Below are 15,372 nucleotides of genomic sequence, written 5' to 3'. Positions count from 1 at the left end.
GCGACGGCAACTGGCCTCCCAGCGGGCCCCTGGGAGGCCAGTTGGTGTCCCTTGGGCCCTCCAGGAGGGCTCCTGCGACGGCAGCGGGCCTCCCAGAGGCCCGTTGCCTTTGCTGGGGTCCTCCAGGAGGGCCCAAGGGACAGCAACTGGCCTCCCAGGGGCCCGCTGCTGCCGCTGGAACCCTCCTGTAGGGACCCTGCGATGGCAACGGGCCTCCCAGGGGCCCGCTGCCGCCACTGGAGCCCTCCTGGAGGACCCCGGTGCAGGCAATGGGCCTCTGGGAGGCCCTCTGCCGTCGCAGGAGACCTCCTGGAGGGCCCAAGGGACAGCAACTGGCCTCCCAGGGGCCCGCTGCCATCGCAGGAGCCCTCCTGGAGGGCCCCAGCGACGGCAACTGGCCTCCCAGGGGCCCGCTGCCGTCGCAGGAGCCCTCCTGGAGGGCCCCAGCGGCGGCAACTGGCCTCCCAGGGGGCCGCTGCCGTCGCAGGAGCCCTCCTGGAGGGCCCCAGCGGCGGCAACTGGCCGCCCAGGGGCCCGCTGCCGTCGCAGGAGCCCTCCTGGAGGGCCCCAGCGGCGGCAACTGGCCGCCCAGGGGCCCGTTGCGGCTTCTGGAGCCCCGTTTCGAGGCTCCGAAGGTCGCAGGGGGCCTCCAAGAGGCCCGTTGCGGCTGCTGGAGCCCCGTTTCGGGGCTCCGGAGGCAGCAGCGGGCCTCAGAATGGGCGCCGCCATTTTGCCCTTCAAAATGGCGGCAAAAAAGGTCGCGCGAGACTTCGCCGCCATTTTGAAGGGCAAAATGGCGGCTGAAGCCGCCGAAATCGGCGGCGATTTCAGCGGCGGGAGGGACCAGGGGCCGGCGGAAAGGCGCCTGCGGGCCGGATCCGGCCTGCGGGCCGGATCCGGCCTGCGGGCCGGAGGTTGCCGACCCCTGGGTTATACAGTAGACCCTTATGCTGGGGATCCGTTCCGGACCCCCCCCCCCCCCCGCGTAAGGCGAATTCTGCCTATGCTGGAGCCCCATTCACTAAATGGGACGTGCTGCCCCTTGGCAACCCACACGCTCCCTGCAACTTGAGCGTGTAAGCTCAAAGCCGCGTATAGTGCGCCCGCGTATAATGCGGGCGCACTGTACTCTTCAATTACAATTTTCCAATCATGAGATTCATCCTATCAGGTTTCACTGAGACCTATTAAATAATATTTGTGTTTCTGCATTAAGGCTTCACGTTCATCTTGTTTATTGCCCACAAATGCTCTGTACATTAGTGTAGAGGCATCTAAGACCATGGGCCATTTCTTCCAGCTGATTCATTCTTTGTTTCTGCCTATTATTGGGCTCTTGTGCTATTGGCTCAATTTCTCATGCATTGTGAAGGCTGTTGTCTCAAATATTTGATGTCCCTCTGCTTTTTGGAATATTGTCTTCTTGCCCCATATAACTCAGTTCAAAGCCTTCCTGATCAGATTTGTGAAGCTTCTAGCAAAACCTACTAGCTGAGCCCAACCTTCTGGAATCACATGAGCTTGGGCATGGTCAGGACAATGTGTTAGCATTCTCCTTTCTTTCTGAGAAAAATGTTTAAGGCCATTGGGACAAACACCAGCCTTACTTCCATAGCCTACCAGCAGCTGTATTGTTTTTGACACAGGCTTTTAAAAACAATCTGTTATCAATTATACACTGACGCAGATTATTAGTCTGGGATATTTAAAATCTTTGGTGAGGAAGGGGGTTTGTTACTCTGTTTAGGTTAAAAGATTAACAAGATCTGTGTCATACATTATAATCTCTTTTTTTCTTGAACAATCTTCCCCATTCAGTGCCTGCTTCAGTTGATGGCTGTATAAAGAATTAACAAATCGTCAGGGTGGGGCTTCAGCAGCTGACTTACAGTACAAGCTGTTTCTCAAAATAACCACAACAGTGTAATCGTGACGCATAATTTAAGTCACTGCAGGTTTTTATAAATAAAAAACCTGGGGCATTCATTTAAATTTTTGGGCAGTGTTCCCAATGCTCTCTTCCTCTTTCTCTCTGTCTTTCACTTTTCCTCCTCAACCCCTGCTCCTTGCCTTTCTTTTTCATGGGGTGATGTTGCTTTTAATATTTTCCACTCTTCTTGGGTTGCTTCCAGTTTTGCAGCCAACGAGAAAGGCAGCCCTTCAGTGGGGAGGGGGGCTTATTTTTGTATATATATTTTAAAAACCAGCAGTTTAACTGCAAGTGTTTAACAGCACGTTTAGCTGCAAGTGTATATTTCCTCCTTTGATGTATAAATTTGTGCTAACGTAACTGCCTTGGGAGAGATTTAGATTTGTGCTAGGATACATCACCCAGTGCTGGAGAACTGATAAAGTTGATGTACAAGTTTGGAATCTTAAACACTGGCAACTGATTCCAGCTCTTCAGACATAGGCGTCTGTAAATTCGCCTTCTACAAACGTCTTTCTGTATAATGCCTTGTAATTAGAACAGGAAATCATTGAGTAACTGTGCGATGAATAAGAGTACTTAGGCTGAAAGGAAAATTACCTTCTGAGAAATTATATTCACCATCTCCCCCAGTTTTTCTTGCTTCACATTACAATGTTGGTAATGATAGTAACAGATGTAAGTATTCTTATCTGCGCAGCATTGTTCTGCTGATTTCTTCATACACAACACACACACACACAAATAAAAATTCATTTTCAGAAATGAATGGACAAGAACATAGGAAATGCCTAATTAGACGATGAGATTCTGTCTTGCAGCAGAATAGCAATGACATGGAAACATCAATATAATTATCAATATTGCTGAAGGCTGGAGCAGCGCCAGGTGTATGAAGTACATTCTCTGCCTTGGCTTGGTTGCTAGGAGTGCCTGCTATGAAAAAAGACCCCATAAAGTGTAGAGAAGTATATTATAAAGCATCAGAAGACAGCATAAATCATTACAGGAATGGTTCCTAACAAGCTGGTTTGACTTGAATAGGATCCAGACTGGATGCTATTTAGTTCTCGGATCAGAGTTTGGAATGCTGTTTTTTTTATTGTTTAAAAAAGAGTGAAACATTTTACACTATACAAAGGATATATCAACATTTTTTCTTGTGGCTGTCATCTTGCATACATAGCCTTCCAAATGACAAAAAATCCTATAAGGAATGTTTTTTTAAACATGCATGCATTTGCATTGGACATTACTTTTGAAAAAAGTAGTTTGCTTTTCATTCTTTAAAAGTCTTGCTAATGTATTGCTCTTTCTTTCTTTCTTTAAAAAATTACCAAAATACACTAAAACAAAAAAGATTACTCCCTAGAAATATGCCACCAAATTTTCCCAAAAATGACCCCTCCAAACATTCTAAAATCAACAAGTAAATGTTAATTATTACACTAAAGAAGTAACTTGAGAAGTAAAAATAATATTATTACATTCTTGTTCAGAGGAAAATTGAGGTGTTAGTGGTGGTGTTGTGAGTATTAACATGATAATTCCAAGCTCTTCCTGCAACATACTGGATGAATTAATATTTTGTCTTTGAGAAATGAGTAAAAGAAAATGCAGGTGTGCAAAAATTCGAGAAAGGGAGGAAACAAAATAGTGGAATTTATAAGTTCTGTACAAGAAAATAAGGAAAAGATACATGCAAGTCTTAGACGGTTCAACACTTGAGAGTCTAGCTAGCTCACCATTGTCTGCACTAATGGGCAGTAATCTCTGGGTCTTTTCTAGACCTATCTGGACATGGAAGGATTGAATTCAGGATCTTTTGCATGCAAAACATGTACTGTACCGTTGAGCTATGCCCTTTTTGTAGTTTAATATTTTTGGTTTCTTTTACTCTGCTTAGATAGAGAATAATAAATATTATGCTCTTTGTTTTCTAACTGGAAAAGAGGGAGGTTTTGCTCCAAAAATAGTTATTCTACTACATATTTGGAGTCTGTTAGGCAAAAGAAAAAAAAGATCTTTACATGTTTGTTTCTATTGGCATTGGAATGCAGTTGGACTAATACGATTAAAAGAACTAAAGGGCAGAATAGTTGGCAGATTTTTGCAGTTGGGGTAATTAGATGCAGGAAGGAACATGCATATTTTTCCATCAAGCTCTATAAAAATCTTGGTGTAAGGACTATTGTGGGTGTACATATGTATGTGTGTGTGTGTATTTATTTTTTAAAGAAGGGAGTTGACTAATGTTAAAAGTGGATTATGGTATTTAGTAATTATCATTGTAGTGTGATGTTTTTGAACACAAAGAGCAAAATACTTTTATGTATATCCTCATTCAGGCTGTAAGAAGCTTTTGGTTACAAAAGAGCGAGCCAAGGAATTCATTTGTGAATTGACCTGAATTGCTTTGAAAATCAGTATGTTGTTTAGTGGTGAGAGTGTTAGATTTAGTGTGAGTTCAGATCATACCTCCATAGAGGACAAGTATAAAAAAATCATCTTCTGGAACTCAGGTGACCAGTTGACTTGGGCATGTGCGATAACACCCTTCTCCAAATTGGCCCCATAATTCCAAATCTAGGACTCCCGTCATTAACCTGCCACTGTGGGGACAGCCTGGATAGGGTTCCATCCCAGCATGGTTGTTATCCATGTGTCTAGATGCCCAGCAATGAGCAAAATGAGCTACTTTTCAAAAATCCCTCATAGATAAGAGATGCCCAGGACACTCTTAGTAGTAGAAAATAAAAATGGCCTCATACTTTCAAAAATGAATACAGTACAGTCACAGTTCACCTCTGGTTCAGCTCAATACGGCTTGTGCCCATTGGTTCAGAGCTTTCTGCCACTAATTTTACTGTCCTTCAGGATACTTCAGATTTGTTATCTGAAGCAGTTACCTTAACTTATCCTGTGGTATGGAATTTATGTAAGTGTTGACTTACCATTCACCAACCAGTTAAGCGGGTCTGAATCAAGCTGGAACTAGCAATTGGATTTAGTCTATTGTGAATAACTATGCTTTTTGGATAAATATAATAGTTATTTATTTATATATGTTATTTATATCCCGCCTTTCCTCTGACATGGGACCCAAGGCATCTTACAACAAGGTTAAAACAAGATAGAGCTAAAACAAAATCCAGTTGATAAAAAGATTAAAACACAATGAAACAAGCTGTCACATTAAAAACAACAACACCATTATTATAATTGATTCCATTCCAGTTTCCATAGTCAAAGTTGCACAGTTATTGGGTGCAGCTACAATTAGTTCCTTTTCATTATTAGAAAAAGTATTAAAAATTCTGAGTAAGGGCCAAGTTCTAAGATAGACTGTTGCGCCACTGCAACTGTTTTTGAAACTAGGATTATTTAGGACAGCAGTCCCCAAACAGTGTTTTATAAGGGATTTTGGACTTCAGCTTGCAGAATCCCAGACTATTAGCCAACATGGCCGAGGCTTTTGGAAGCTGATGTCCAAAATCTCTAAAAGTCTGGGGAACACTGATTTAGGATATCACTTTACAATCTGATGGTGGCTCAGTTATAATCCTGGTTTTACCAACTACTGCAACAGCAACAAGCTAGTCATTAATAAAAGTACCAAGTGGATTGGCTCAAAATGGTGAACTAATCCTGAGTATATTTAAGGCAGAATCAATCAGAATGTTGGCTACTGTGGGGAAGGTAAGCTGCATAGACCTCTACTGGCATCCTCACCTGTACACAGAAATGTAGGCGTTCAACAATCAATTAAGTAGGTCTGAATCAAGCGTAAGAAATGTAGGAGAAGAGGTGATTTCACCCAAAGAAGGTAGAGCCCTTCAGTTCACGGAGGTGTTGTGACTTGTGACTGATGTCTAATTAGGAATTTCTTCTTGAGTTTTTATTTTCAATTGTTTCCAGTTTGACAGAATGCAGTACTTACAGTATAATACATAACTACAGTTACATGATATTCACTAGCTTCTACTGAAAAATGTTTCCCTGCCCTGATTGTATATTTTGAGGGGCAAAATGAGTCTTTGATTTCTTTTCTTAAATAGGTGTGGCTGTAAGAAAATCTTTTTCCCAAGAACCTTTTGTTTGCCTTTGGTTAAAGAAATGATGTGGCTTAGCCTTCTTTGTCCCTCCTTAGATTGATCAGTTAAACCTTTTGTGAATAAAAGAAAGGAGAAAATACCTTGCAAAGTGCTGATTGGACAGATTTCTTCCCTGGTTAAACCTGGTTTGCAGGGCTTTTTTTTTTCAGCAGCCGGGAATTAAATTGGAACGTTGGTGGTGTTGTGATACACTGGTAATAACAATATAGTACTACTAATATCAGCAACAATGGTAGAAGCTCAGTCTTGCAAACAATGTCTTGATTTTAATGTATAAATTGGGTTGCTTTAAAGAATTGTTAAAATGCCACAAAACAGTGTGCATCACTTTTGTAAAGTCATGTTATCATGTGCTTTACTGGAAACGAGTGGTGCGTATCTAAGGTTTCTGTGAAACCTTTATATACCTTGACAAAAGAAGAAAAAAGAACCACATCCTGGTACATAAGGAAAGTGTAGCTTCATCTCCAGAATGAAGACGGCGATACCTGTATGGAGATATGGGGCACCAGATTGCATTAAACCAGGCCTGCAGTTTGCATTTGTAGGAGCTCAGCTCTGATAGGAAGCCCATTCAGACTGAAATATCTGAGGAACTGCCTTATACTGAGACTAACCTTTGCTCAGTTTAGGCCAAATGTCTGACAGTGGCCCTCCAACAAGAAAAGGGAAATCTGCCAGTTTCATTTTCTGTCACTTTTGTGGTTTTGTGCCTTCGATTTATTTCTGAAATATGGCAACACTAAGATGACCTATCATTGGGTTTCCTTGGCAAGATTTGTTCAGAGGGGGTCTGCCTTTCCCTTCCTCTGAGGCTGAGAGAGTATGATTTGCCCAAGGTCACCCAGTGAATATTCATGGCCAAGCAGGGACTTGAACACTGGTCTAGTGCTCAAGTCAATACACCACTCTGGCTCTCTGTGCCACCTTTAGATATTTTTAACTTAAGGTTCTTTCTAATGGGAAGAATCTGTCATCACATCTGTCATCATCACCACTACATCATCATAGAAAATAATAAAAAATAGAGAGGGTGGTGTTTTATAGCATTCCATAGTTATAATTATAGGTTATGCAATAGGAATAATGTTCAAAATGCCTATATGTAGCATAGATATTCAGTGTGATTGCCTCTCAGTTTTAATTTATATCAACAAGATAATAAGGGTTTTGTGTGCAAAGGGAGATCATACTACTAAAGAAATCTTAATCTTTGTCTACTGGTTTCTGATAAGTGAAATTTTAGCAAAAGATTAATTTCATATTTTTAAATTTAATCTGTCACAGAGACTGGAATCATGGTATTTTTTAATAATAACCATTTGCATTATCTTGGTTTTGTGTCATAAGATTCCTACACATCCCAAAACCACTTTCATAGAATCATAGAATTGTAGAGTTGGAAGAGACCACAAGGGCCATCCAATCCAACTCCCTGCCATGCAGGAGCTCTCAATCAAAGCATCCCTGACAGATGGACAACCAGCCTCTGCTTAAAGACCTCCAAAGAAAGAAATTCCACTACACTCTGAGGGAGTTTGTTCCACTATCAAACAGCCCTTACTGTCAGGAGGTTCCTCCTAATGTTGAAGTGGAATCTCTTCCTGTAGCTTGCATCCATTGCTCCGGGTCCTGTTCTCTGGAGAAGCAGAAAACAAGCTTTCTCCCTCCTCAATATGACATCCCTTCAAATATTTAAACAGGGCTATCATATCACCTCTTAACCTTCTTTTCTCCGGGCTAAACATCCCCAGCTCCCTAAGTCGTTCCTCATAGGACATGGTTTCCAGACCCTTCACCATTTTAGTCGCCCTCCTTTGGACACGCTCCAGTTTCACAATATCCTTTTTAAATTGTGGTGTCCAGAACTGGACACAATATTCCAGGTGAGGCCTTACCAAAGCAGAGTACAGTGGCACTATAACTTGTCTTGATATAGACATTATACTTTTATTGATGCAGCCTAAAATTGCAATGGCCTTTTTAGCTGCCGCATCACACTGTTGACTCATGTTCAACTTGTGGTCTACTTGGACTCTTAGATCCCTTTCACATGTAGTTTCATTCAGCCAGGTGTCCCCCATCTTATATCTGTGCATTTTATTTTTCCATCCTAAGTGCAGTACCTTACATTTCTCCGTGTTGAATTTCATTTTGTTAGCTTTGGCCCAGCTTTCTAGTCTATTCAGGTCATTTTGAATTTTCATCTTGTCCTCTGGGGTATTAGCTATTCCTCCTAATTTGGTGTCATCTGCAAATTTGATAGGTATGCTCCCAATTCTGTTATCCAAGTCATTGATAAAGATGTTGCACAGAACTGGGCCCAGGACAGAGCCCTGTTTGACCCCACTAGTCACTTCTCTCCTGGATGAAAAGGAGCCGTTGTTGAGCACTCTTTGTGTAGCTCAAACTTGGCTGGATAATTCCGAGGGGGTAATTATTGCTGAGAGAGATCATGTCTATTTAAAAAGCACTTTTATTCATGATTAATAGTACAATTTTTTGAGAAATAAAACTTCAACACCTCCCACCCAAAAACCCTAGCTGCCTCAAGTTTTGTATTGCATATATGCTCTCCAAAGCAGTGATAGAGTCTCTAATGTGCTGTACAATGATCACTTGCAGTGGTAAATTTTCAGACACAGATACTCATCATGACAGCCCCCATAGTCGTACCTTCAAGGAGAATCCAAAACGCAGCATTTATTGACCAAAATTTATATGTGTGCATATATCTCTATCATCTTTTGATGAGTGGGTGTTGTGTTTTCTTTATTGATGTGTTTCTAAAATTGCTTTCAGTCCAATTACATTCCTGTCTTGTAATGTATTTAATTGCCTTTTATTACTGTAATAATAAGAGAATCTGACATATCTTCCCAAACTTGCTTTATATTTAACATAACATTGCAACTGGGGCGGTGAATAACATCTTGCATGATACATCTCTTCCAGGTGAGGATGATGAAGATGCAAATGTCCTGATCCTCAGCTATCCTCAATACTGTCGCTACCGTTCCATGCTGAAACGCATCCAGGGCAAGCCATCTTCTGTACAAGCGGACCAGTTTGTGTTAGCCCTTGGGGGCATTGCTGCAATTAGCAAGAACCCACAGATACTCTACTGTCGAGATACATTTGATCACCCAACTCTTGTTGAAAACGAGAGCATATGTGACGAGTTTGGTAAGTCATTTTTCTTCTTGTATTGTTGCAAGTTAAAAACCATTTTGCTGTTGAAATTGCTTCTGTTTTTTTCCAAGTCAAAGGCAGGAATAATGGATAAACCTTTCAAAAATAGCAAAGCCACATATAAGTCAATTGTTGAGTGCCTGCGATATTCCATCTTCACTCAGAGATCAAGGATGCATCTGTGATTGTTTTCAGTCTTCTTGTTTTTAAATGGCTCTTTATCACAATTAAAATACCCTCTTCGGAAAGACTTGTACTTTATCAATTTTTTTTATGTAACTTTTACCCTGTCTTTCTTCTATAAAAGAAACTCAAGATAGCTCAGTTACTTACTGTAAACTGAAGATATATTTGTTTAGATGCATTGTTGTTGAAAATGTATATACTGAAAACTGTGACTGCACTTTTTTTGTACCACACAACTTTTTATTTATTGGAATGATGCCCCAAAGTCTTCCAAACTAAAACTCAGTTGCTGCATTCTTACAAGGCTAAACACATACAGCTGTGTATGTTGCTGAGCAATGCTTGCACATCTCCAGTTGTTCCTGTTGTTGAAGAGGCAAGCAAGATTTTAATTTACCTTTCAGGTCTTATACTGTAAAGTAAAGTGAGTAGCATTTTGGCATTTTGTTGGAAACTGTCTATAAATCTCTGGCACTTCAGCCATTCCCACTGTTGCTTTTATCATGCTTTTTTGTCAGAAAACATTTCAAGGGCCTTAGTGGAAGAGCCTTCAAGGTTTCCTTTCAGTCTTTGCTAAAGTCCATGGTTCTGTCACATGCTTGCTTAATCTAAGTTGTAGTATTTCTTTTTTATTTTCATGGAAGAACACAGTCTTAATGAACATACAGCTCCCATGTTATATTACTCATGCAATAGGCCAGTTCTTTGAGCAGCTGAAGTAAGTTCCAGCTTACAATCAACACAGTAGTGCTTTAAAAATTTGCTGTGACTACAGTGATTAAACTTCCTATTCTCTGGGATTTCTGTTTGTTTCAGTTGACAGTATTCAGGTATATGTTTAAGGATTTCATCCTTATTCATTTGATGGAGATTTCAGATTAGTGGCACTGGAGAGGCTATGAGACTCAGTTCTAGGCAAGAGAACTGTGAGGCGTCCTTTCACTAATTATAATAAGGATGTAGAATGCTATAGTGACTGAGAATGTTTCAGGATAATGCATTGTAGAATTTAGTCCATAAAGGTCTTTTCCAAATTAACCAAAGCACCTGAGAGGTACATAATGAAATGAACGTCAAAGTATGTATTTCTGTATGTACTCTGGACAGTGATGATAATTGGTGTAATGTAATTTCCTCAGCTTGTATCCAGCTATGTCATTGTGCCAGAATGAGTTGTGTTGCACATATTGTTACACATTTGCAGAGAAATTGCAAGACTGGTATTCGGTGTGATTTTTGGGTGCAGGTAGTTGCATAACTGAAAATAAAACTGCTCTCAACAGCTCATAATTTGTTTATCTTAATGTTTGACCAAAGTCTACTCTTGTGCAGGCAGGATTGTAAAACCAACACTCCAATCGCAGTCTTCCTAAACAATCATTAGATGTAACCACTTACAATTTTTGCAATAAGACACCTGGTATGAAATATATAATGTGGCTGTTGTCAACCATGCTGTTTACTATGATAAGGAAATGTATATACCTTATAAATAATACTGGCCAAGAACATGCATCTTCATTGTAACTACAGTGATGGAGTCCAACACTCTAGGACTTTTATCACACGACCCATTCTTACCATGACTGAGTTTATGAAGGGAAGTGATACAGTACTCCCTACTGTGCATCCTTTCAATAACGCAACCATCTGTTGCTTGTCCCATGAAGTCTTTTCCATCCTCATCCTTAACTATGCCTCCTGTTCTTGTGTCCTACACAGCATGCACTTCATTGTGTGTTTGCGTGTGTGTGTGTGTGCATGAGCACATGCATTATAACACAATTTTGGAGTTTTGTGTTTGCAAAACAAACAGAAAGGCTGTTCCGGAATAGAGATGGGGAGAGGTGTGGGAGAGGAAGAGACATTGACACTATGTGACCACGCAATTCTGGAACTGCCACAGAATAATTTACCACACCCGCAAATTAGTGCTATACAAGCATGATTGGGAGCTTATTGATATCTTTTCCCTGTCAATGGCAAGGTCCAGGCTAACCATGATTGGAAGACAAGGCAGCAACAAGTGGGAGATGGCATTATATGGTAGGTATCATGAAGGCACTATTATCAAAATTTTATGGTGGTTTAAAAGCCATGTAATAAACTCCACAGTTAGAACTGACAATATGACGCCTCAAAATCTACCTTTGCAGTCTGGCAATCTCCTTACTAGAGCATTTTTGAGCTGCTAGAGATTGGCATGCTAGGAAATGACATCCACAGTTCTTTCTCAGTCATGGATGTCTTGAGAACAAGCAACTAGAAGGTCCCTCAGGGTCCTGCACAACTGGTTGTCCCAAGGTACCCCACAACCAGGAGCAGGAGCAGATATCATAAATCCACTTTACAATATTGTAACTGCTGAACTAGATGCCAGCCTATATTTTTGTCTGGAGTTATAATGCTATAAGGCTGATATGCCTAGATGCTACATATACAAGTTTGAAGTTGAATATACCTTAACCAGAATTCCAAAATTCCAAATATTCCAAAATCTAAAATTGCTTTCTGGTGGTTCATTGTACACAAACTTTGTTTCAGGCATAAATTAATTTCATGTTTAGACTTTGGTCCTATCTCTAAGATATCTCATTATGTATATGCAAATATTCTAAAATATCCCAAATCCAAAAACTTCTGATCCAAGCATTTTGGATAAGGGAGACCCAACTTGTATCTGTATTGATTCATTACTCCTGCAGTGCAAGGCCAATAGTCAAAGATGTTCAAATAACATTGAATGACAAGTGGTCACCACGATATACTCCAAAGCTTGAGAATGTGTGGTCCTCCAGATGTTGCTGGGCTGAGATTCCTGTCAGTGCTATCAAACATTACCGATCGTGAGAGATTATCAGACTTGTGGTTGAGAAACATCTGGAGGGCCACATATTCCTCACCCCTGATATACACAACCAAATAGAATATAATTATTATATTCCTCCACCATGGTGGGTTCAACCATTCTAAAAACAGATTGTAGTCGCTGCTCCCTGTCTAATAATCACCTGGTGCTGTGTAACATTATTACATTGCTGCTTCCTACTGGTTATCACTGGCTCTTATAATGTTAACTCCATTGTGTCAGATGGTGTTATAGCACTTCTGATTTGTCTTCTGCTATTTTATACTCTGGCGATGAATAAAATTGCTGCTGCTGCTACTCAGCAGATCTTGGAAAAGTTCCTTTTTCCAGTGGCCATTTTGACTGAGGGATTCAGGAAGCTGTAGTACAAAACAGTTGCTTTTATGTGCTCTCTGCCACCGCTATTCCTTTTTTCTTTGGTGCTATTTAGTTTCTCTCTGTATGTGCATGTGTGCTCAATGTGGATTCAGCAAACGCAAATGTACATCCATGGTCACTGCTGGAAATTGATTTGTTATACACTGCCCAAGACTGCTGGCATCATTTGTGAGATAAGCCCAGGCATGAGATAAACCTAGGAGTAAATTATCATGAGATTTCAGCTGGCTAGCTCTGCCATATTTAAGGTGTGGTATACCATTAGAGGTTTCAATTGTCTGGCTATTGTGAAAATACCAAAGCCATTTCATAGCCTTGTCCATACTTACCTTCCTCTGAAGTGCACAACTGCTCTTACACTCTTACCGGTGCAGGAGTGATACAATCCTACTGCCAGCCAGAACTTCTCCAGAGTTATGTGTTTTTTAAGACTAGGGGCTACAGCCCTAATTTAATATACTATAATTCACAGGAGTCCTCTTTTTGTAGCACAGTTTCATAAGTGATTTCTTTTGGTATTGCAACTAGAGCTTAGTCATCTTCATCATGTAATTATTTGGAATTTTGCAAGCAAATTACTATAATTTACTATAGTAAAATGTCGGTGTTTTTTTCTGTTATGCTACACAAATTCACATGCTTGATCTCAAAGTCAGCAAATTTTGTGTGTTAACTAATCCAACCAAAACAAAGATTTCAGTAAGGGTATGGATGTGATTTGTCAATTATGTGATCTCAGGATACCTTCTGAGCAAACACTTTGGATTTATTCCCCCCCCCCTTTTTTTTTTTTTTTCTTGGATGCACATTTATCAGCCAGTTTTGAACAAATGTGATATTTACTGAACATTTTTATGCAAGATCGGGACTGATAAATTCTGATGAGTCTCTTTTTTGGCTCTCTCTCTCTCTCTCTCTCTCTCTCTCTCTTTTTGATTAGTTCATAAATTGTAATTAAAAAAATAGTTCATTTAGTATGTAATTTGGTGCAAAACAAATTTAAAAGATTTTAGTTGCTACCAATCAAGCTCATAACCAAAATCAGCAGTCAGCTAGGTTATACTAGGTAAATTTGGTGGTCTCAATTACTAACATATGGACATCCCTTTCCATTATAATGTGGTTTAATTTTATTTCTGTCTTTAACTGTTCCTTATAAGTAAGCAGGGCCATTCTCCTATGAAGGAATCATTGAGATGAATGAAGGGTGGACAGTTGTTATATTTGGAGGAATGAACCTATGGTATATTAAAGACTGCAGGGTGTGCTGAGTAAATTAGCAATATGCTGCCAATCTAGTTCTCCGGTATAATCTGGCTATGTATTACCAAATGTTCTGTGTCACTTTCAATACATTGATGGCTTGCAGCTGATAAAGCACTGTTTTATCTGTCCCTCCTCCCACCTTCCCAACAGGGCAATAAAATGTACTACACTGGGTTACGCAAACAGTTTACACAGATACCATGTAGATTGATGTCACATGTATAAAGTGATGACAGCCAAATCTAAACATAGACATGGTGGTACAGTAGATAAATGGATTACTTAAAGGCACTGTTGTTTATCAATGAGATCTGAACAAGGGAGACTAGATTAGAGGAATGTGAGAAAAAATTCCACATCATGTAAAAATAAGCGAAATGCTTTGAATTTTCAAGAATCTTTAGAGTTTCTTTCTTCAAGAGGAGCAAAGGAGTTTAAGGAGAAAATGCGCATAGAGAGTAGGTAAGTTTACAGATCTTGCATAGATGAGATGATGCCAAAAAACAAAGTGAAGAAAATGAGACAGAATTACTAACAACAATAAAACATACCTCCTATACAATGGGTCACACACAGAACACCATAGGAGACCATGATGGCAACAATATTATTGTAAACCAAAAGCCTGAGCTAGAGCTAGGCGTTATTAGATTTTTTTATTTATTTACCACAAACTTTTAAAAGTCACTCTACGAATTGCAGCCCACAAGTGGAAAGGTATAGTTTATTGTAAATGAGATAGGAAAAGTATCTTGACTAAGAGATAATTCTCTACAGCAGATGAATTGCTGCGCTTGCTAGAAACCTTTAACAGAAATAAATGCTTTCCCATAAAGCCTTTTGCTTTTTTAAAAAATGTGCATTTTAAAATCATTTTGTTCTATCACCTTTCTTTCTCTCTGTTCTGAACTAGGAAAAATAAAAACACATGAAAATGGGGGTGAGATGAAGGATTGTGTCAGCCTTATTTCCTAAAGAGTTGTAGCTGGGAGTTGCCCAAAAGTGATGATGATAGAAAGGTTAGATTTGTTATGAGACAATATCTTCTATGGCCAAAGTTTTCTTTCCAATTAGAATTGGAGTTCCCTAAAGGATATAAATAATGAAGAAATGGAAATAGTAAAAGAGTTCTCTACCTGGGATCAAACATTGATAGGAATGGGGACTGCAGTCAGGAAATAAGATTAAGAATGAGGAGAGCAGCTATGAAAGAAGGAGAAAAGATCCAAAATGCAAACATACACAACGGATACAAAAGTTAGAATCATACAAGCCATTGTATTCCCTATTACCGTGTACAGACTTGAGAGCCGGACAGTTAAAAAGGCAGTAAGAAAATCAATTAATTTGCTGGTAAGAGTGATGAGGATTCCATAGGTGCATTACAGACCGCCGAATTGCGGCGGTCTGCTGCCGGCACCGCTTGCAGCATCCGG

At 40.2% G+C, this 15,372-nt stretch overlaps 1 protein-coding gene across 3 annotated transcripts in view; it reads left to right on the top strand.

Annotated features, from left to right (window-relative positions):
• Positions 1-15,372, top strand: part of ARID5B (AT-rich interaction domain 5B) — a 269,486-nt gene that overhangs the window by 130,562 nt on the left and 123,552 nt on the right. For all 3 annotated transcript variants that reach the window (XM_089510540.1, XM_089510538.1, XM_089510537.1), the window contains one exon: positions 9,001-9,231. In XM_089510540.1, coding sequence (XP_089366666.1) covers positions 9,066-9,231 — 166 coding nt within the window. In that variant the 5' untranslated portion in view covers positions 9,001-9,065. The remainder of the gene's footprint in view (positions 1-9,000; positions 9,232-15,372) is intronic.

This window comes from Sceloporus occidentalis, unplaced genomic scaffold, assembly GCF_023333645.1.
Source record: "Sceloporus occidentalis isolate IW3139 unplaced genomic scaffold, rSceOcc1.0.p SCAF_2, whole genome shotgun sequence".
Lineage (NCBI taxonomy): Eukaryota > Metazoa > Chordata > Lepidosauria > Squamata > Phrynosomatidae > Sceloporus > Sceloporus occidentalis.
The sequence above is the reverse complement of the archived record's forward strand: the minus strand, read 5'-3'. Positions and strand labels throughout refer to the sequence as shown.